General features: G+C 36.4%; 1 protein-coding gene across 1 annotated transcript in view; it reads left to right on the top strand.

Annotated features, from left to right (window-relative positions):
- LOC131152910 (bifunctional 3-dehydroquinate dehydratase/shikimate dehydrogenase, chloroplastic-like) overlaps nucleotides 1-24929 on the top strand; it is a 36865-nt gene that overhangs the window by 6186 nt on the left and 5750 nt on the right. Inside the window, exons 5-8 of the mRNA XM_058104865.1 lie at nucleotides 12430-12776; nucleotides 14500-14563; nucleotides 14700-14808; nucleotides 14887-15030. Of these exons, the coding sequence (XP_057960848.1) occupies nucleotides 12430-12776; nucleotides 14500-14563; nucleotides 14700-14808; nucleotides 14887-15030 (664 nt within the window). The remainder of the gene's footprint in view (nucleotides 1-12429; nucleotides 12777-14499; nucleotides 14564-14699; nucleotides 14809-14886; nucleotides 15031-24929) is intronic.

A 24929-nucleotide genomic window follows, 5' to 3' on the forward strand; every position in this document is an offset into this window, starting at 1 on the left:
AACAAAGGAGTCTTAAACAAGATGGCATTCCTACATTTCCAAACATGACACACTGAGGCAGCCCAAGCCAATTTTTGAATAACAGCAGAAGGATAATTTCCTAAAGAACACAGCGAAGAAAGCTCATCATCTCAGCTAGAAAAAATCTTGGTTGCCTGAGGGAAACAGTAACCTTAGACAATCCGTAGTGATATCGCCGCCAAAGAACAATTGGTTTCTGTTTTCAGTGGATTGATGACAAAACAAGCATGAAGAGGAGCTCATTTTACCAGAATGCAGTTTATCCAATGTTGAGTCTATTGACCAGAATGCAGTTTATCCAATGTTGAGAGTCTACTGAATATGGCAAGCTAACTAATAAAATAATGCTTTGGGACATTGGACTTAAACAAGATAACTAGATTGAAGAATGCCAACACACTTTGCTCAAATGATTCCAAGCTGAGTGGAAGGAGAAAAAAACCTAAAGTGAAAGTATTCCAGTTGATTGAATCAGCAGCAGAAGGATTTGGAGAAAAATCCAGCTGAGCTTCAATTTCAGCAACTGTTATAGAGATTCTCCTTGGCGAACTCCAACAATCGTCCATGATGATGGCAGAAACTTTAGTAGTTGAAGAAAAATGAAAACCTGTGGGAATAGTAGGGCCAAATTGAACCTCTAAAGGGCTCAGTGGATGCCAATTAAAATTTTATAGAATAGTATTCTTTCCATTGCCTATAAAATCTTCTGATTTAAAATGCTTATTACTTACTAGAAAAGCATTAACATGCTTGTTCTTCCTTGTTCTTTTTGTAAAAGCATTAACATCCTCAATGTTCTTGCTTCTTCCAATTGCTAAATAAAATTAGTACTAGTCCAATTTTTTTGTTATAGAAATTTCCCTATGTATTAACATAGTATTATCTATTTGTAGGAGGATAAGGTTCAGTTCAATTCAATTTTTCCCAAAACCGGGTATTATCAAATTTTAAATTTATGAACCACAATCAAATCAGAAACTGATGGTTTAACAAAAAGTAAAGCATAAGTTTAAAGGTTAGGTTCGGTTTTTATCAGCTTTTCCGTCCTGTAGTCCAATTCAAAATTTTTTTACCACCTTAAATAAAGGTGACTTTGACAAATATGTAAGGGCTCAAACATAATTCTTCTACTGGGTTTAGTTACATCCTATCCTCTCTTAGTAGTCAAAGCCCGTGATTTCATGAAGATATGGAAGATGGGGGTGATGTGGGTTTTTATAAGAGTGTGGAGGTTCTTTGCTTCCTCACATAGTCAATCTAGGGCAAACATCCAACTCCAATAGCCTTCAAAGCATGCAGCACTTCGGACTGCCAGCACCAATTAGGCAGCACAGCAGCAAATTCCTCACTTTCTCCCACATTGGCAAAAAGTAGAACGGGGGTGCCTCCCTTCCTCTATAAAACCTCCATCTCTTCCCCCTTCTTCCACTATATCAGCTCTGCCACATCTATTAATAAATAAAATCATTAAAATAATACTAATAGGGAAAAATCAACATGGCACTAAAAAATAAACATAAAAACAAATCATTAATACAAGAATATATTAACATAAATATTAAAAAACCGTATATATATATATATATATATATATATATATGAATATATTGTTGAGTAATTGGATAAAATGGAAGACCTAAACTCAATGATAGGTCTCTCCCTCTATTTATAATATAAGTACAATAGGAATGACCATAATACCCTTACTAACTCACACTTACTACTAACAAAACTCTAACACATAATGATAATAATAATAATAATAATGCTAAAAGACTAAATAACCATTAACACTCCCCCTCAAGCTGGAGCATATATATCATATGCTCCTAGCTCGTTACAAATGAATTTCACACAAGCACCTCCCAAGGCTTTAGTGAACAAATTAGCTAGCTAAAACTCAGACTTCACATGAGTGGTTGTAATGAGCTTCTTTACAAGTTTTCCTCTAATAAAGTGGCTATCAACTTTAATGTGTTTTGTCTGCTCATGGAAGACAGTGTTGGAGGCAATATGAATAGCAGCTCGATTGTCACACATCAACTCCATAGGCTGAGAATGTGGAGAACCAAGTTCTTTCAACATGTTCTTTAGCCAAACAAGTTCACATGTAGTGTGCACCATAGCCCTATACTCTGACTCAGCACTCAACCTGGCAACCTCAATTTGTTTCTTACTTTTCCAAGACACCAAATTACTACCGACAAAGATACAGTACCTAGTTGTGGATCTTCGATCGGATGGTGATCCGGCCCAATCTGCATTTGTATATCCCTGAATATGAATGTGACCCCAATCCTAATTTAAGAGACCTCTCCCTGGTGCACCTTTGAGATATCTCAAATTGCGAATTACTGCATCCTAGTGACTTGTTCTTGGGGAATCGAGAAACTGACTCACAACACTTGTTGCGAAGGATATATCTGGTTGAATGACTATGAGATAATTCAACTTCCCAACGAGTCTCCGATACCGACTTGGGTTTGGCAACAAATCACCTATATCTGGCATTAACTTACTATAGGGATCCATAGGTGTATCAACAAGTTTGGATCCCAAAAGTGCCGTCTCATCTAAAAGATAAAAAAAACATACTTCCTTTGTGACAAGACAGTTCTCATATGAGAACTTGATACTTCTATAACGAAGAATTACTTAAATGGTCCCAAGTCTTTGGTCTGTAACTTACTCTGTAGAAAAAGCTTTAGGTCATGGATGCCTCACCATGATCACAATGTCATCCACATATACTATAATAAAAATAGTGCCCAATGGAGTATAACGATAAAATACAGAGTGATCTACTGCACAGTGATGAAGGCCAAACTCAAGTATTAGAGCACTAAAACGGCCAAACCATGCTCTTGGAGATTGTTTTAATCCATACAATGACTTCTTGAGCTAACATACTAAGCCTAACTCCCCCTAAGCAACAAACCCAAGGGGTTGCTCCATATATACCTCCTCATGAAGATCACCATGTAGGAAAGCATTCTTCACATCTAACTAATGTAGAGGCCAATGACAAATGGTGGCTAAAGAAATGAACAAATGTATTGAGGCAAGTTTAGCAACAAGGGAGAATGTGTCTAAATAATCCATACCATACACCTGAGTATACAAAGTATCGAAACCCCAACTTTAAGGTCACACAACTAGGAGCCCAAATATCATAATGGACAAGCATGAAAGGACTAACCGCTCATTTGTCGACTTGGGGAGCAAAGGGAACACGATGATGCTTGCCCAATTGATAGGACTCACACTCAATATTAGACACAGAACTTAATGTAGGAACTAATTGTTTCAACTTGTCCAAGGACGGATGACCAAGAAGACAATGGATTTGGAAGTGGTGTAGTTGAGACTGCGCAAGCAATGGGTGGAAAAGGAGACTCAAAGTAGTAAAGTCCATGAGCCTCACGTCCTGTGCCAATTGTCTTTCCCGTCTTCAGATTCTAAATAACCATAGAATCAAGAAAGAATCTGATAGAACAATTTAGTGACTTTGTAAAATTACTAACTGACATAAGATTGAAAGGAGATCTAGATATGTATAAAGCAAAAGAAAGAGAAATAAAAGGAGTAGGATTTACTGTTCATATCCCCTTAACAGCAATAGTGGACCCATCAGCAATGGTAGCTTGAGCGAGATTTTTAGGATATTGGAGATCAGAAAAGAAATTGGTTGCAGCTGTTATATGATCAGTGTCAGCAAAATTGGTAATCCAAGGACTAGTAGGAAGGATACTAGATGACATGCATACTTTAGGATTACCTTTCTGGGCCAAAGGAGCAATGTGATAAGATTCTTGTTGAGACAATTGATACTATAGAAACCTGGAATACTCCTCCTCTGGTATAGTCACAGCAAGTGGTTCACTCAAACAAGTGACTAACGAAAGAATCATACTTTTGGGATTTGCAAACGCCATCCCAACATTCACAAACTCAGACCAATGATCATATGATTAATTGCTAGAACAATTGGAACAACTACGAACAAGGTGACCCACCATGAATAAGCCACAGATAAATCAGTACAAGGCTGCCATAGCACCAAGAAACTCACACACAGCCCCAAGAAAGCAACACTCAGCACTGGTACAATTGGAGAGGTGAACCACTGGAACTACCATGAACAAGTCACCAACAACCTCAGATGCAGCCCTAAGAAAGCAACAATGCCACAGCCTCACACAAAAAAAAAAGCTTATGAGCACTGCCACTGCCCCCAAGAAGGTCACCAATGACCGTTACTAACACCGAACAACAAGTAATGAATTACCATGAGTGCATTGTCACAACAAAGACAGGATCTTGGAGCAAAAAACACATGCCCGACAGCTTGATATTTTGGTGTATGGAAGGAATTAGAATAGTGAATCAAAACACACAGAAAATCCAACTTTTTCAGACCCAATAAACTCATTAACAATTGATAAACAGCTTCACAAAGCATCAAGCAACCATTCCTTGGGTGCTGCTCTGCCACGGATGAGGTGAACAACTCACCAACAGATATAGCACTGCCACAGCCTCACAACTGAACATATGAATGCTGCCACAGCTCCAAAAACCTCATAAAGAGGCCTTCACAAGCCTTGAACAAACATTAACGGAATGCCGCGAGTGCATAGTCGGAAAAGGTTGAATTTTTTAACAAAGAACTGACCTAACAGCTTGATAATATAGTCTAGAGAAGGAATCAGAGTATGGCAGAGGAAAAAAAAAAGGTGGCTGTAAATTCACTCACGCGCGGCGCGTGGGGCTCCTCCGGCGATGGGGTTTTGTGGTGTGAGTCATCAAGGGGGTCATTTATGGGTGTATGGTTGGTTTTGTGAACAAATATGGGATGGAGGTGAATCTAGGAAGGACAGCTGCAGGAATGGTGTTTTCCAGCAATGGCTGAGGAGAGTAGGGTTTAGTTTGGATCACATTCTGATACCATGTTAGATTACCACTTTACCTAAAAGCTTAAGCTATTAGGTTGTGGACCAATAATGTATATCAAGCTTTAACACTCCCCCGCATGTGCAGCCCGACAGCACGTGGAGAGAAGAACAAATGATAAATAACAACCATGATAGGGAACATAATAATTTTTTTTAACACCATACAATAAAAGCGGGCAACAAGACTAAAACTCAGGACCTCTTGGTAACTAGCTCTAATACCATATTGAGTAATTGAGTAAAATGAAAAACCTAAACTCAATGATAGGTCTCCCTCTATTTATAATATATGTAAGTACAATATGAATGAACCATAATACCCTTACTAACTCACACTTATTACTAACAAAACTCTTAACACATAATACCAAAATTCTTAACTCAGTGTTTGGTTTTATCGTTTAAATTTTTGGTTTCAGTTTTTAATTATATATATATATAGTTTTTCTAGTAATTTTTCTAAACCCCTATCTATCTGCCTACATTAGTTTCATTTAAAAACATGTGTTTTGGTGCTACACAAGGAAACGAGTGTGATTCCCAGTGTCGGATATGGCAACTTTCCATATGTTAAAATGTGTTATCACTACAAGTATAGGCATGCATGGAAATAAGCACCATTGCCCAAAAAAGTTCTCTAAAGTAAAATGAACCAAATCCTTTTCTTTCTATCCGTATCAAACAAATTCACTTGGCACTGCTATTGTGTTTTAACCACAGAATTTCTGTAAACACAGAAAGACTAGTGAGTGATGAGTTCTCAACTTAGCTAGCAATTTTGACTTTTAAATTCTCAAGGTGAATTATAGCTCCTGATAACATTTTCAGGAGACGGGTAAAGCTAAAGTGTTCGTGCAAATTCACCTCATACACAACTAATTCCTAAATCCAAGGACTCATTGTGGAGTGAATGCATCAACAATTTAACATTCCTTGCCTTCTTGTGGCTCAAATTTCTTCTAGTCACATAGGAAGAAAGGAATGCAAATATGAGTGAAAAGAAAAGGTATCAAATAGACATTAACCATGCATTTGGTTTTGTGTGGATTTGGACAAAAACGTAGTATAAAATTGTATTGAGTTCCTTCCAAATCCGCACAAATCCAAATTCACCTGAATTTCATGCTCCCAAACACTACACAAAAGAAAATTGAAATGATAAAATTGCATCTTAGAAACTCAAATAGACTTGTTGGTCTACAAATTGATTTAAATGAATCTGAGAATTTTTTACATTAAAAATCAAAAATGGATGATGGAAGGTCCAATAGATAAGTTTTCACATAAATGACCAATTGAGTGTTGAAGTGAAAAATAGATTATAGAATCCATGTGAGGTCTGTTGTGAGTTGGAACGGAGAAAAAATTAGTGCGGTGGGAAATCAAACCTAGTAAAATGACTACTAATCAAGTTTCCATCAAGATCATCATGAAAAAGTTTCTGTATTTCTAATCTTTATTGAACTGACAATATGAAATGTTAGAAAACTAATAATAAAAATGATACAAATTTAGATACAAATAAAAAATATGAATGTTAAACAAGATTCATAAACAGGCGGAGGCACGGATATCTCCCTCTCTTTAAGGAGAATCAAGCCCTCTGCGGTTATTTGGTTTAGCTCACAAACAGGTGCAGCAGAACTCCTCAAGACTTGTCTCCCCCAGGATTCAACAGCCCGATTTGAATCGTACAACTCACTCTAATTCTGCACAAACTGAGGAGTCCAAAGCTCCACTAAAAACATCTTTCTTTGTTTTCCAAACTCTCTAGATTCAAGATAAGAATTATATGATGAGAATGAAGAGAAGAAATTGGTGTGTTGTGCTAATACTTCAAGGGTTTATTTATAGGCACAAAATACATACTTAGATCCAAGGTAAATTCATATAATTAATTATGCATTTATCAAATACATGAATGAATGACCATAATTAAATGTGGATGCATCACCCAATCCAAGGTACATGATTCTTTTCCAAGATAACAATAAAATAATATAATAATATTAAAATACACCAACAATTCCCCCCTTATTTTAATATTATGTATGTACAATGCATGTAGAGAGTTTAACAAACAAAGATGAAAAATTATGCATAATGCAGGTGTGCTCTACATTGAACTTTCACTTAGTGAACAATAATCTTTACTCCAGAGTCAGTAGTGGTCTCAGACTTGAACTATGAGTGCTTAAGGGAAATAAAGTATTACTGCTCGCACATAATCATTCAGGTGTTGACGTGAGCTTTAATAGCCAGCACGTTTCAGCTTTGTACTAATCTCGATTTCATAAGCATATTTGAGAATAAGCTCAAGTCTCATAGAGAGTGGCCCCACTCTCATGCTCACATAGGTGAAATCTGTCAAGGGTACTCCTGTAACTCTAACACCCCACTCATAAGAAATACAGATTATCATTAAGAGTTTTAAAACTCAACCTCCTCCATTACAGGATAAATGCACTTACACCATAGGGATGAGTCAAAAATAATAGTGCATTTCTTATGACGACCATGTGATTCGTTCTTCCCATTGAACCCAATTACAGGATCTCTAGTCCTTGGGTTGGGTATCCTCATACATGGTTCATGATTTTATGGGCTTTAATCCCATCCCCCTCGTTGTATTCCAGACCATTTCTCTTGCTAAGGCCTTAGTTAATGGATCCGCAAGATTTTCAGAAGATTTTATATAACTCACATTAATTATACCACTACTCAAATATGATCTCACAGTACTGTGTTTTCTTCTTATAGGTCTAGATTTACCGTTATAATAACGGTTGTTCACTCTACCAATTGTAGCAATACTATCACAATTATTGTTTGTTTTTTAGATTTCCAGCAAATAGCACCACCACCTAAAGTAAAAATATAACCTGTGTAGAGAGAGAATCATTTGACAAAGTATTCCAATCAGCATCACAAAAACCTTCAAGTACAGCGGGATACTTAGTAAAAAATAAACCATAATTTTTTGTACCAACTAAATATTTCATCACACGTTCAATAGCATTCCAATGTTCTTTACCCGACTTGCTCGAAAATTTACTAAGTATACCTACTGCATATGCAATGTCAGGTCTAGTTAAATCAGTTGCATATCTCGGGCTACCAATAGTGCTATTATATTCCTCTTGATTAACCACTTCATTTCCATTCTTAACAGGAAATAAGTGATTACTTGAATCAAAAGGAGTAGTAACATGCTTGCAATTATTATAGCCATATTTATTCAAAAAAATTTCAATGTAATGCGACTGATCAAGAAATATACCATCAGATGATCTTGTAATTTTCATGCCTAAAATAATATTCGCCTCATTTAAATCTTTCATCTCAAAATGTTTTTTGAGCATTGTTTTTGTTTTATTTATGACATGCAAATTCGAACCAAAAATGAGTAAGTCATCCATATAGAGGCTAATAATAAAATGTAAATCTTCCCAAGATTTATAGTAGATACATTTGTCTGACTCATTTGATTTATATCCATTCTCAATCAAGCAGGAATCAAATTTTTCATGCCACTGTTTTGGTGCTTGTTTTAAGCCATAAAGTGACTTAATTAACTTGCATACTTTGTTTTCTTGGCCAGGCTCTATAAAGCCTTCGGGTTGATTCGTATAAATTTCTTCATCTAGGTCCCCATGTAAAAAAACAGTTTTCACATCCATTTGATGAATTTGTAGATTATAAATTGCCGCAATCGCAATTAACAATATGGATGTACTTTTAGAAACCGGAGAAAAAGTATCAAAAACATCCAAATCTTTTTTTTGTTTATAGCCCGTGGATACAAAACGAGCCTTATACTTGTCTATTGACCCATCCGGTTTGAGTTTCTTTTTAAGGACCCATTCGCACCCAATGGTTTTACAACCTGATGGTAATTCTACTAATTTCCAAGTTTTATTGGAAATTAGAGATTTCATCTCATCATTCATAGCCTCTTTCCAAAAAAACGCATCAGGCGATGTCAATGCATCTTGTAAGGTAATTTGATTTTCCTCTAAAATATTGACATAATAATTAGGACCAAAATCCTTCTCGACTCTAGCTCTTTTACTCCTTCTTGGTTCAATCTCAAAATTTGTTTTATTCTTTAAGTTAGGAGTAGATGAGCTAGACTCTGAAACAACATTATTACTAACACTTTCACTCCCACTGTCTCTAGTTTTAAACAGAAACTTCTCTTCATGAAAGATTGCATCCCCTGCTTCAAAGATAACATTATTCTCAATATCTAAAAATCTTTAGGTTGTACTATGAATAGAATATCCAAGAAAAACACAAGTAGAAGTTTTAGCACCTAATTTAGGTCTTTTAGGGTCTGTAAGCCTTACAAAAGCTAAACAACCCTAAACTCTAAGATAACTTAAAATAGGCTTATGCCCTTTCCAAAGCTCAAACAAAGTAACTTTGGTGTTTTTGTGTGGCACTTTATTCAATACATGACAAGCAGTTAAAACTGCTTCTCCCCAAAGATTAGGAGGTGCACCTGATTCTGTTAGCATGGCATTAGTCAAACCTATTAAAGTTCTATTCTTTCTCTCAGCTATGCCATTTGATTCATGTGAATAAGGAGGAGTAACTTCATGGATAATTCCCAAGGATTCTACAAATGAGTTAAATTCAAAAGATTCATACTCACAACCTCTATCACTTCTAATTCTCTTAATTTTCCTACCAAACTGATTTTCAACTTCGAGGAGGAAATTCTTAAATTTTACAAAAGCGTCACTTTTATTTTTCAACAAATACACATGTTCAAGCTTTGAAAAGTCATCAATAAAAGTGATAAAATATCTATTTCCTCCACGAGTTAAAATCCCTTCAAATTCACACAAATCTGTGTGAATTAAGTCTTATAATTCAGTATTTCTTTCAATGCTTTTATGAAGCCCTCTTGTTATTTTAGCTTTACTACATGATTCACATTTATCAAAATCCTTATCTACATTTGGAATTAATCCCAAACCACTCATGATTCCTACATATCTACTATTAATATGACATAAACCAGCATGCCAAAAACTTAACAAAGAGAGCAAATAAATAGAACTTGAAGATGCTATATTGTTATTCTCAATGCTGAATTTAAACATCCCATCACAAGCATAACCTTTGCCCACAAATATCCCATTTTTAGTAATTACATATTGGTAAGATTCCATGGTTTGTTTAAACCCAGCCTTGTTAAGGAGAAAATTTGACACCAAATTCTTTCTCATGGAAGGAGTAAAGTATACATCTTTTAATACTAATACTCTTCCAGAAGTAAACTTCAATTCAACCTCACCACTTCCAAGTACTTGAGTGGTATGTGAATCACCAAGTATAATAGTTTTGGGTTCCTTAAAAGGAGTATACACCTTAAACCAAGATTTATCATAACAGACGTGCTTATTAGCACTTGAGTCTACCCACCACCCCTCAATATTATGGATCATATTTATATCAGTATGCATTGCCATAAAAGGTTCCTCAACTATATTAGATTGAGGAAAAGGCCCACGTTTTCGAAATTTTCAAATTCGAGCAAGATGCCCACTTTTGCCACAAACATAACAAACATTGTTGTTTTGCTTGTAAGGGGGTCCTTTGTTTAAATTCTTTTGATTATGGTTGCTCCTATTCATTTTTTGAGGTCTACTGCTATTTTTCATATTTCTACTCTTAGGCTTTAATCGAGGGTTTTTAGGAAAAAGATCTTTGGGCAAAGTATTATGTTTGGAAGCAATTAAAATTACCTTTGTGGTATTACCGTTATTGGTATTACCACTTTCTTGCATAATTGCATCTTGCCCTCTTGCCTCCTCCTCTAAGCGAATTCGAGTGATCAAGGCTTCAAGAGACATATCTTTCTGTTTGTGATGCATGCTCTTCTGGAATTCTCTCCAAGATGGGGGTAACTTGTCAATAATTCCAGCCACAACAAGATTGTCTCCAATCTTGATCCCTTCTGATGTAACCTCTGCCACTATCATTTGGAAGTCTTGTGCTTGCTCCACAACTGATTTTCCGTCCACCATTTGATAATGGAAAAATCGACTAGCTGCATATTTTTTTGCTCCTGTCTCCTCAGTATCATACTTATTCTGCAAAGCTTTCTAGATTTTCTTTGCGGAAGAGTAAGTAGTATCATAATAGTCATAAAAATGATCAGCTAAACATTTTAAAATGTAGTACTGACATTTATACTCATCTTTTTCGTATTGTTCCAATTTCTCGTGGTGATTGACCAACTCATCTTCATTCATTTTTTCAGTGTCGATCTTTTCTAGATCCTTCTCGGTGAGAACATAAGCAACTTTGAGGAGACTAAGGTAAAAGAGTACCTTGCCTTTCCACCTCTTGAAGTGGGCTCCTTTAAACCGAAAAGGCTTGTTGAGATCTCTAACATTTTCACTCGGTTTCTCAACAGTAGGCTCCATATTGAATCTGCTTAAAATTGTTAGAAAACTAATAATATAAAATGATACAAATTTAGATACAAATAAAACATATGAATGTTAAACAAGATTCATAAACAGGCTGAGGTATGGATATCTCGCTCTCTTTAAGGAGATTCAAGCCCTCTGCGGTTATTTGGTTTAGCCCACGAATCGGTGCAGCAGAACTCCTCAAGACTTGTCTCCCCGGGGATACAACAGCCCGATTTGAATTGTACAACTCACTCTAATTCTGCACAAACTGAGGAGTCCAAAGCTCCACTAAAAACACCTTTCGTTGTTCGCCAAACTCTCTAGATTCAAGATAAGAATTATATGATGAAAATGAAGAGAAGAAATTGGTGTGTTGTGCTAATACTTCAAGGGTCTATTTATAGGCACCAAATGACCCTTCATTCTCCATGTACTTAATAAATATGATATGTATATATTAAGTAAATACATACTTAGATCCAAGGTAAATTCATATAATTAATTATGCATTTATCAAATACATGCATAATTAAATGTGGATGCATTACCCAATCCAAGGTACATGATTCTTTTCCAAGATAACAATAAAATAATATAATAATATTAAAATACACCAACATGAAATAGTTGACTTTATACAACAATTTTAATTTTCATGCGAAAGAACAGTTTCTGGATTTGAGGCCAGCTCTTTTATAACTTTTTTCTTGTAAGAAGACAGATTTTTATCCAGCTTTTGTATTTTCTTCTTCTCAATGAACTTCTTTTCCTATCTAACAATTTAGATAGATAGATAAAGAGAGAGAGAACATAGCACAATATTATTTGGGACCTCGTTAATGACAAGAGTATCCATTCTTAGAGTTAAAAAAACAAATCATGCATCTGCAAACTATTTAGTTGCTAACAGAACTCATTTCTATGTGTTTCACAGTTTTCTTACTGTAATTGTAGCTTTCACTGATATTTTCCACATTATTGTCTTCATAAAATTCTTTGATAATTCATGTCTAATAATATAGGTCCCAACAATCGGACTTGTTATGGGAGAGAAAGGTCTGATTTCACGTATACTTTGTGCCAAATTTGGTGGATTTCTCACTTTTGGTACACTTGAGGCTGGAGTAATATCAGCTCCTGGGCAACCGACTGTAAAAGATTTGTTGGATTTATACAATTTCAGACAGATTGGTCCTGATACAAAAGTACATGGTGTGATTGGAAATCCTATTGGTCATAGCAAGAGTCCTCATTTATACAACCCATCATTTAAGTCAGCTGGTTTTAATGGAATTTATTTGCCTTTGTTGGTTGATAGCGTCCCAAATTTTCTCAATACCTATTCATCCCCCGATTTTGTTGGATACAGGTAAAATCTCCTTCTGGGAAGTTACTATCACATGCGATATTTTAAGCATACTGTGCCTTCCTAACAATATATAAATTCCTCATTATTTGTGTTACATCCAGTGTGTATAAATGAGTAACTTGATGGTTTCCCCTTCTTGTATGTTATCTCATAAGCAACATTTCATGTTCAAATTTGGTATAAACTTTGACATCTGTGGGTGTGGAATTAGTTTGTTGAGCTTTACACAAGTTAAATAAAGTGTTATAACAGTTATCTAATTTATTGACTATTTGAATTGTTGGATTTTAAGAATATATTTCAGGGAAATATAAAATAAACAAATATGACTTGATGGTCATGAAAATGATGGTTGAATTATGAAGTTATTATTAATTACTTTCTGCAATAGTGTGGATGAACTGTCTTCATGTGTCTCTTGGGCACGAGCTGATGTGCATATGCTCATTTACATGAAGGGCACACACATGCACAAAAAGACAGTTTTGGTTTCCCATTATCTTGTGATCTGTGTGCACAAAAATCTGGTAACTTCATATTATTTTGTGACTTATTTTGTGACCTTTGTAGTGGATTTTGTGGACATTCAGCATTGCCAAGTTGGTTATGCTATTCTTTGATGCATGTTGATTATGTTGGCTTTGATTTTATAGTTGTTAGATTACCACTTTACCTAAAAGCTTAAGCTCTTAGATTGTATGCCAACAATGTATATCAGGCCTAAACACTCTCCTGCACGTACAGCCCGATAGCATGTGGAGAGATAAACACACAGTAAATAACACCCATTACAAGGAATACAATAATTTTTTAAACACCACATAAGAAATGCGGGCAATGAGACTAGAACCTAGGACCTCCTGGTAACCAGCTCTGATACCATGTTAGATGATCACTTTACCTAAAAACTTAAGCTGTCAGGTTGTGTGACCTAAAAGTTTAAGTTCTTAGATTGTGTGCCAACAATGTATATCAAGCCTTAACAACAGTTTTTGCAGTGTGATTGCTATACACTCTAAATTATCCTAGAGCAATTGTGTTCATAGATTTGTAACTGCTCAGATTTTGATTACAGTAAAGTTGTTATTCCATGGTCCGCAGAAGAAAAATAAATTGAGTTCTCTTAACTCCCTATTTTTTTCTTAACATATTCAATCATGGTATAACCCCCCCAATTCATGATTCTTCCTGGGAAGATTGTGCATCCAGGTTTTCCTTTACACAGTCAGCTGGGAAACTAAGGGGTTCCACATCATTAAGAAGGGGAGAAAACATTAAAACAAAGTATTCAAGTGAAGTTGGTAGAGTTTACTAATACTAAACAGGGGCAGCAATAATTTGGTTTTAGAAACATTATTTTTGAAATATTTAGGATTTAGCAAATTTTTTTGCATCAATTCAACTAACTTAGACCAAATTTCTATAATTTGATCACGTGCTGTAATTTTGCTTGAAATTCAAAATTTATGAGGTCATTCAGTAAATAGTTTCCTAATTTTTTCTCCTGTTTAAACTATCTGATTGAACAAATTAATTCTGAGTTCTTCAATCTTTTTAATCCATTAAGCTTTCCAAGTTCTTGTGTTTGTAATGTGCATGGTCAATAGATAATTTTGCCTGTGATATTGAGTTTCGAAAAAAGATGAATTATATTTAGCCATTGTAGATTCGTCGAGTATTGCTATTATTTCCGATGAAATAATGAAAATTAATTTGATTGCAGTTATACAATTCCTCACAAAGAGGCTGGGCTTAAATGCTGTGATGAGATCGATCCAATTGCACAAGTACTTGATAACTTACTGCCTTTGCTATGGTTGCCAGTGCACTGCCATTATACTGTTCTCTCTTATATTACCTGCCAAAAACTTCAATTCTATATGCCTACCAGATTAAATTCATGTCTTGATCAAATCATTACAGGCAATAGGAGCTATAAGTTGCATGATAAGGAGACCAAATGATGGGAAGTTAATAGGTTATAACGTTGACTATCTTGGAGCTATTGCTGCTATTGAGGAAGGGCTACGAGGTTTTTATTGTGATTTACAAGATGGATTTTATGATTTCATTTAGAATCCTAATTGTAACTCAACATTTTCTTTTGTAGCTTCAACTAGTACGAACCATGTATCTAGTTCACCCTTGGCTGGCAAACTTTTTGTTGTCATTGGAGCTGGTGGTGCAGGAAAGGCACTTGCCTATGGTGGATATGAAAAGGGAGCGAGAGTAGTAGTCGCCAATCGCACATATGGTAAGAATCTATATTGCTTTTTACATTTTGTCTTGCTTCATGTTTCATGATTGATATATAAGTGCATGGCTTTATGATTGTACATGTTCTAAGGATATTAGTAAGAAAATTAAGTATGCTGGCCCAAGTCCCAAAGCATGGGTTGAATTATGTGGGGGGATGATCCATTTTAATTTTAAAAATTAATTTCAAAAAACTCACGCCAGTTCAAATAACAAAGTATTTCCAAAAAGAAAAGGAAGAGGACCCCCATGGCGCTCAAAGCGGAGGCACTCTTCCTCAATGATGATGTTTGAGTTGCTTTTGGGATATACACAATACAAACAAAACCACAGATTAAAAGTAACTTGTAAGGGTTGTTTTATATTGGTTCAACGTAATCTTGGTGCCTATGTCCACTCATTATAGGCTTCCCAGTTCCCACAATGGGTTAAAGATCGTGATCGGAGTGACCCTTGGCATTATAGGATATTAGACCTTCATAATGTCCAACAAGGTTACTCCTCCATAATGAATACTAAATGGTATTCATGAGCTTCAGGATGCCCTTTGGGATCCCTTACCAACTAGTAGGAAAAGGGTCAATTTTTCCTTCATGAAATATCCATCGTTTCAAATCCTAGAAGAATATCTTCTGTGTTCAGGAGTAAGTTAGTCCTCTCTTCTCTCTCTCTCTCTCTCTCTCTCTCTCTTTTTTTGTTGAGCCTTCTCAGGCATTAAAGCCAATATGCCTCTTTCCCTTATTGGCATTCCCCAAGTTTACCTCCTTGGATCTCCCACCCAAAATAGCCATATCTTTTATGTGAATTTCCCAAAAATTTGCCTCCTCATGTCTTAGCAACCTCTTGGGCATTTCCTATGGTTACCACCTTTAGTCTTGTAACCAAGGTGGCCTTCTCTTTTAGAAATATTTCCAAAGTTGCCCCTTCCTATCTTACGAATGAGGTGACCTTCTCTCTATTGAGCATTTCCCAAGGTTATCTTGTTTGTCTTTTCCACTAAGGTGGCCCATGAATATTTCCCAAGTTTATCCCCTTTAATCTTACAACTGAGGTGACTTCTCTCTCCCATGCATTTCTCAAGGTTACCTCCTCTAGTCTTTTGACCTAGGTCTCCTTTTCTTTCATGAGTATTTCATAGGTTATCACCACAGGAAAGACCCAATTATTTCCTAAGGTTATTCTAGCTTTTTGTACTTGGTTGTTCTACCAAATGAGCCTATTTAGCCCATAAGACTTGGCCATTTATCCTATGTACCCATGTGGCCTTCTATACTTGGTTATTCTGTCAAGTGGGCCTATTTGGCCTTTTGTACGCAGCGTCTTAGCTATTTTGCCTAGTGGCCTATTTGGGCTTTTCTAATTAGCTATTCTGCCAAGTGAGTTTATTTTCCTTGGATACTTGGCCATTTTGTCTAGTGGGCCTATTTTTCCTTTTGTACTTGGCTATTTTGCCAAGTAGGCCTATTTTGTCTTCGTAAGTGGGCCTATTTTGATTTTGGATTTCAATCAAGAGCTAAAAATTGTTTAATGATTGAAAAGTTCTAACAATGGAGGCTTGGCTTCTCAGTATGGCAGTAAGTATAGCTATTTCCAGAACTAGCCATCTTAGTTTCTTTAGTACAGTATAGATACATAAAATCTAGTTTTGTAGTCATCTTCAGTAACATGATGTTGAGATAGATAACTAGCTTGTCCTATGTATGCCTGAATTAACAATTGATAGACCGCAACAGTGAAAGCAACCTTGGTTGATAACTCCTTTCTAGGTTTGTTAAAAAAATTGAACATGTAATATGGAGAAAGAGTTTGATACAGTTGGTGTTCCAATGAAAAATATTATACACTCCTATACCATTGATGCAAGAAATCAAATGAAAACATCAAGTGCAAACTAGAATTTTATGGGTGTCGTAGTGTTGGAGGGAGAACAATCTTAGTAAAATGATGCATGCAATTGGCACTCCAATCTTCAACATATTTGCAATTTTCGTCTATATTTCAGAGTCTCTTGTTGTCCATCTCTCTCAAACCAAATGATGGATCAATTATGTTTTTCCTTTACTTGCAATCTCCATAGAGACTTTTGCTGCAGGGCCAGCCTGACAACATGTGTAAACTAACTGTTCTTCTCAAAGAACCTTTAACAAGTTCCTGCCTTCCTAGTAGGACTCAAGGCTATGTTCCTAGTACATCCCTTGACTTCTTAGTAGGGCTTTTTCTAGAATGAGATAGCTTCTTGTGGAAATAATTCTCATTAATCATAACATAGGTACAAGTCTGTATAAATAGATGCACAGCAAAAGAATAGAAGGAAAGAACCAAAGATGATAACTTCTAAGGAAACTAAATATTCTAGGATATTCACACATTTACATCCGAGATTCTCTTAGAAAAATAGGAAAGTTGACTAAATAGATTTGAAACTTTCCAACACTCCCCCTCAAGCTAGCTTGAAGACATCTTCCATGGCCAGCTTGCTAATGAAGTTTTCAAACTGTTTCTTTGGCAGTCCGTTTGTCAGTATGTCTGCTACTTGCTTAGTTGTCAAGATATATGGTAGACAAATTACTCCCTCATCTATTTTCTCCTTGATAAAATGCTTGTCTACCTCCATATGTTTAGTTCTATCATGAAGAACTGGATTGTGAGGGATAGCTATTACAGCTTTATTGTCACAATACAGTTTCATTGGTAGTGAATTAGTAACCTTTAATTCTTCCAGCAACCTTTTGATCCATAGTGCTTCACAAATTCCACTAGCAACAGCCCTAAATTCTGCCTCTGCACTACTCCTTGCCACCACATTTTGTTTCTTGCTGTGCCATGTTACTAGGTTTCCTCCAACAAAGGTGCAATAGTCAGAAGTTGATCTTCTATCAGTGATACTTCTAGCCCATTCTACATTAGTGTATACTTCAACCTGTAAATTCCCATGTCCTCCAAATAATAAACCTTTACCAAGAGTCCCTTTTAGGTACCTTAGAATCCTGTACACAGCATCAAAATGCTCGAGTCCTGGAGAGTGCATAAATTGACTTACCACGCTTGTTGCAAAGGCTATGTTAGGACGTGTATAAGAGAGATAAAGGAATTTCCCTACCAATCTTTGGTATTGCTCTCTGTTGATCACTTCTTCAGCCTTAGCTGGTTGGAGTTTTATGTTCGACTCTACAGGTGTTTCTGTTGCTTTGCACCCTAGCAGACCTATTTCTCCAAGTAAATCAAGCACGTACTTGTGTTGGGAAACAAAAATTCCTTTCTTTGACCTTGCTAATTCCAAACCAAGAAAATACTTCAAGTTGCCTAAGTCTTTGATCTTAAATTCCTGAGCAAGGATCTTCTTTAACCTCTCTAGCTCATTGCTATCATCACCTATCAGAATTATATCATCTACATAGACAATAAGGATAGCCATTTTACCTTCACTCGTGTGTCTATAGAACATAGTATGATCGGCTTGACCTTGGTTGTAGCCATGACTCTTTACTACCTTCCCAAAGCGTTCAAACCAAGCTCTAGGAGATTGTTTGAGTACATACAATGATTTCCTCAATTTGCGCACTTTTCCTTTGCCACCTTTCCCTTCAAATCCTGGCGGTAGATCCAAAAAGACTTCCTCCTCTAAGTCTCCATTTAAGAAGGCATTCTTCACATTTAGTTCATATAAGGGCCAGTTAGAGTGAGCTGCTAGAAAGAGCAACACACGGATTGAGTTCATCTTGGCTACAGAAGAAAATGTTTCTTGATAGTCAATTCCATATGTTTGAGTGAACCCCTTCACCACAAGTCTTGCTTTGTACCTTTCTATACTCCCATTAGCCTTGAATTTTACTATAAATACTCATTTACAACCAACAATCTTCTTCCCCTCCGCTGGGTCACCAATTTCCCAAGTGTCGTTGGCAATTAGTGCATTCATCTCTTCTTGAACAGCCAATCTCCATTCCAGGTGATCTAGTGCTTCCTGAATGGTTCTTGGAATAAACAGATGAAAAACATTTGAAGTAAAGGCCTTACGAGAATCGGAGAGTCTATGATAGGATAGATGGTTGGAAATAGGATGTGTGGTACAGGTTCTAACTCCTTTCTTAAGGCCAATGGACAGGTCAAGATCAGAAGAATTATCAAAACAAGGATCTAGAGAAGAAAAAGTACCTGGAGTATGTGAAGGAGGACCAACTTGTGTAGGTGATGATGATTCTGGATTTGAAGAAAGAGCTCTATTATTCTGATGATTTCTTCTTCTGGTATAAACACAAAGCTCAGATGAAGGAATATTTGATAGTACTTCTCCCCCTGTTTGTGAATCGGGTATGCCTTGTATAGGTAGACTAGGATTTCCATTATTTTCGCCAGTTAAAGTATCGGTTTCCTGACCCTTTAAAGAGTGGATGTCAATGTCAAGGAACACATTTGGAAGAGGCTTAGAGGTCCTTCAGTTTCCTTTTTCTCCCCCTGAAGATAGTTATGGCCAAAAAAGGGCTGGTTTTCAATAAAAACAACATCCATACTGATATGAATTTTCCTGGTCAGAGGATTAAAACATTTGTACCCTTTTTTATTAGGAGCATATCCAAGGAAAACATGTTTTTATGCCCTAGGATCAAGTTTGGATCGAAGATTGGTAGGTATATGAACAAAAACAGTGCATCCAAACACATTTAGTGGCAAGTCTGATGTTATCCGACATGTAGGAAACAATTTTTTTAGGCAATCTAGGGGAGTGATGTATGTTAGTACTCAAGTAGGCATCCTATTAATGAGATAACATGCAGTTAAAATAGCATCACCCCATAGATATTTAGGAACTTGCATTGAAAAATTAGGGCCCGTACAACCTCTAACAAATGGCGATTTTTTCTCTAAGCAATGCCATTTTGTTGTGGGGTGTCACAACAAGTAGATTGATGTTGAATACCCTTTGTTGAAAGAAACGTTCCTAAACATTTGTTAAAATTTTCAGTACCATTATCAATTTTAAGGATAATGATTTTCGTTTAGAACTAGTATTCAACCATATTATAAAAATCCTAAAAAAAAAATTTCAACTTCAGATTTGTCCCTTAATAAGTACACCCAACACACGTGTATGATCATCAATAAATGTAACAAACCATTTCTTACCAGAGGAAGTAGTGATTTTTGAGGGACGCCAAACATCACTATGAATTAAATAAAAAGGTTTGGAAGAATGATAAGTTTTTGATTGATAGGTGCTTTGGTGGCTTTTGGATATGTGGCAAACATCACAATGAAGAGAATTGCAATCCATTTTTTTAAATAAGCTAGGAAACAAATGTCTTAAATAGAGAAAACTAGGATGTCCTAGTCTAAGATGCCAAAGCATTATTTGTTCACATACAGAAATAGAACTAGTACTACTACTCAAACCCTGAGCTTGTTTATTGTTGAAACAGAACAGACAGTAGGTTACAAGCAAGTTTAGGGACGTGAAGGACAGATTTGAGTTCTATTTTTTCAGAGATTTGTACAGAACCTATTCCAAAAATGGATGAAAAACTTCCACTTACAATTCTAATCTTTTTATTACCAGAACAAGGAGAATAAGATTGAAACAATTGTGAGGTACTGGTCATGTGATCAGATGCGCCAGAATCAATAATCCATGGTGCAAGATTTAAGCAACAAGGGTAGGCACTAGAGTTATCGCCTATTTGGGCCAATGAACCAGTAGGAAGACTAGAGGTAGAAGTAGATTTCAGTAGTTGAAGAAGATGATCCACTTGCTTAGCACTTAAAAATTAGCTTCATTGGCTTTAGGGGCTACATGATTGCTGCCAGAGGGTTTAGATTTGTTGCTCTTTCAGTTTGCTAGCTTTCCATGGAGTTTCCAGAAATTTTCTCTAGTGTGGCGTGGCTTATTGCAATAGTCACACCTTGCTCGAGGCTTATCTTCCAACCTCCTTTGATTAGAGTAAGGCCGCTGTGCAAAAATATTGGGAGTAGCCAAATCTGTGTTACCAGCAGCATGAGTAGGATTATTGGCAGCAAGTAGAGCATAATTTTCTATAGTCTCATCCTCCTTTTTCTTCATCATCACACACCTTCAAAAATATTCTCGTCGTACTTCAGAAAATACTGCCCCGAGTGGGGGTAGAGGCTGTCTCCTAGGATTCTTCCCCTTACTTCACCAAACTCATCATTAAGTCTAGCCTAGAATTTAAAAATTCTTGCATTCTCCACCATCTTCTTATTGTGATTGTAATCAGCAGGATTTTTCCATTCATAATCATTGAATAAATCTTTCCATAGGCCCTTTAAAACATTGAAATACCTTGTTACACTGCCATCTCCTTGATAAGTATTGCTAAATGCTGATCTTCTGCTACAGTTCATAAATATGAGAGTAATTCCCAAGGTCAGAGTACATCTAACTCACATTGTCCTAGAGTTCCTTTGCAGTAGAATAGCATATGTAATTAGCACTAATCTCTTCATCCATAGCATTCACGAGCGATCCCATCACCATGGAATTTTCAGCATCCCATATAGCATAAGATGGGTCTGTCTTCTCGGGCTCCTTAGCTTCACCAGTCAAGTCCCCTATCTTCCCTCTTCCACGAATATACATCCTGACAGATTGTGACCACTACAGGAAGTTGGTCTCATTCAATCGTATATTGGTAATTTGGACAGAGTAAGGTTCAAAATGGGTAGGTCTGGTTTCAAGTTTGGTTTCGGGTTTAGTCACGGCTACAACAACAGGAAAGATTAGGGTAGAGTTGAACAAGGAATAAAACCCTATAGAGATTATGGTCAGATTGGAGCCGCCAAGGGAAACTAGGGTTTACACAAGACCAAGAGCCGGACCTATCTCTGATACATCTAGAATGGGATAGCTTCTTGTGGAAATAATTCTCATTAATCATAACATAGGTACAAGTCTGTATAAATAGATGTACAATAGAAGAATAGAAGGAAAGAACCAAAGATGCTAACTTCTAAGGAAACTAAATATTCTAGGATATTCCCACATTTACATCCAAGATTCTCTTAGAAAAATAGGAAAGTTGGCTAAACATATTTGAAACTTTCCAACACTTTTACACTATTAAATGAGCTTAGGAGACCCCAATGGCCTTCGAAGGCCTTCTCCGATGCTTACGTCGTTGGATAATGAAATGGAATAAATCAAATGAAATGGAATAAATCAATCTTGTAGATGTTATATTCACAAAGAATAATTACTGATATTACCTGTGGCCTATACCATAGGACCTATATTGTTTTGCCTTTCTTCTTGTACGGCATTGTGGTGTTATAATGTTATCCGTCTGCATGTGTATTGTGTAGTATGACCTTATGGACTGGTTATTACGTGGCCTACGTTTTTAATCCTATCTCTCCTTATCATATGGCCTCTTGGTCTCTCTTATATGCTTCCCTTGATGGGTAAAATGCCACAAATTGATGGGGAGTTGTTCAGAGAGCTCCGACTCTCTCTCTCTCTCTCTCTAGAAGCTTCTTCCTCCAGAAAATTCTCTCTCTATCCAGAATTTTTTCTCTATCTCAGTCTCTAGAATAGTCTTCCCTCTCTCTCCTTCCTGGAAGTTTCTTTTCTCTCTCTTTCTAGGAAATTTCTCCTTTCTGTTGATAATTCTCTGCCCTTCACTAGAACTTCCTTCACTAGAATTCTCTCCACTTCCATCTAGATACACCAGCTGGAGCTGCGTAGAAATTTCTACTTGGTTGGCAACCACTTTCAGCACCTATATAAGGAGCTTAAGGCTCCAATCTTGGACAATCAGCAGAAATTGTGTGTGCTGCATGTACAAGAAAGAATTGTTAGTGTGTGCTGTGTGGGCAGCAAGGAAGTGCTCTGTAAGTGAGAGTGCTAAGAGTGTTGAGTGTAATTTTTAATTGTGTAATATGTTAGAGTGTGTAAGGGTGTTGGTTGTTTGGTGTGAGTGTGTCATCATCTGTCCAAGTGTAAGGTGTTGGGCACCTATTTTATCTCCTCAAATCAATAAGAGCTAGTCTTTTGTTGTGCCCTACCACCTCCAATTCTCAACAGGAGTGACCCTTGGAATTATAGTGGGTTACATCTTCATAAGGTCCAATCAACATTAATGACTAGGTTACTCCCTCCTCTACTAAAATAAAATCCATGGGCTCTAGGGATGCCCTTTGGGATCTCTCACCAATTCATAGGACAATGGTCAATTTTTGCTATTATTAGCATCAACCTCATATTAGAAGTTTGAGTTCCCCACTAACCACCAATGAGTTATTTCCCTACTTAAGATTCTTAATCTCCATCATAACACATTCTCTCACCCAATAACAAGATTTGCCCATAAATGAAGATACAATGACACAGCTCACAAACTTATAATCCAAAAATAACAAACCCAAAACCTCACAAAAGTAGATGAGCAAATGTGAATTTGATTAGATCAAATGAGAAATGTTTAGAATTGTAGGCAAGAAGGCTCAAAGTGCATGGCTGTTCTTGTGCTTCAACATCAAACTCAAAGGCTTCATAAATCTAGTTGTCAGAATTCCAAATGTTAAATTTTCTAAATCAAAAGGCAAGCTCCTTAATATAGGCATCTTGCAAATCCTCCACAATTTCCTTGCTATAGAGACATGGTATGTAAGCGATCTAGAATTCAAAATTATCTCCTTTTTTTAAAAAAAATTCTCCTATGCCCATCCACATTTGCATAAACAAAGATGTTGCGCCCTTGAATAATCATAGGAGAAACAAGACTTTAGTTCTAAATTAATTTTCCCTGTAGTGGACAAAATTATAGATGTGTCTATGAAAAGAAAATAAGAACTAATTGGAGAAGGTTGATGTGTTTTCCAAGAGAAAGTAAGAACTAGTTGAAGAAGGAAGATATTTGCTTGCAATATTGCTCTCTCTTTGTAGTATTTGCTTGTAGTATTTTCTATGCTCTATAGCCAAGTCTGTTCATATCTATAGGCTTTGTTGTGGCCTTTCAAGTGGTTGCATCAATTGGACAGATTTAAATTTGCACCATGTTATTTAGTTTGAATGACCAGATTGCACAGCTTGAGCCATCTGCTACATAAATTTATGCACCTAAATTGCTCCTTTCGCTTTTAAGTATATGCAAAAGGTGAAATGTGCCACATTGTGTGTTGTATTTATGTGTGGCTCTTGTACTTGTTGGGGTTCATAAACAAAGGAAGAAAAGCATATGGATGAAGACTTTGTGCTGTGCAGCAGTGACTCATCAATGAGTGCCCTGTGCTCGTCGACAAGTAGATACCGAGAGTCAAAAAATCTCAGAAATTCAGGGACTCGTCGACAAGTGGCCGTACTAGTCGACGAGTGGAGTTCTCTCGATCGTCGGCAAGTGCATCTGGGCTACGAGAGAAAATTCAAATTTTGAATTAGAATATTGTGACAGTTGGGGATTCGGAGGGAAGCCTCCAAGGGGTTGTTATTTATGTTCTTCTAGGAATATTTTGACGTGTAAGAGAAAATGAGAGAGGGTAAAAGAAGGAGATAAGATCATTGTTTGTAATTGTATTGTGTATCTTTGATCTTCATAGTGAAATCTATTGTCGATTGCTCCCGTGGATGTAGGCTTTGCCGAACCACGTTATTCCTGGTGTCGTTGCCTTTATTATTGTTTTCTTTATACTGCTGTGGTTGAAAATATATATTCTGTTTATCACCATTTAGATTGTTGCAAGTGCTTGTTTGATTCTTTACACCAATATTGTTATTCCGTTGTGCGTTGTTGTAAGAGGCGTTATTTCACAACAAATTGGTATCAGAGCGAAGTTGAAATGGCCTTTGCACTAAAGGATCTCTTGGTGTAGCAAAGTATGGTGAAAGTTATATACAGAATTCAATTGGATAGCATGGATGTAGCGACTTGGAATGAATTGGGAGCAATC

The sequence above is a fragment of the Malania oleifera genome, chromosome 4 (genome assembly GCF_029873635.1).
Source record: "Malania oleifera isolate guangnan ecotype guangnan chromosome 4, ASM2987363v1, whole genome shotgun sequence".
NCBI lineage: Eukaryota > Viridiplantae > Streptophyta > Magnoliopsida > Santalales > Ximeniaceae > Malania > Malania oleifera.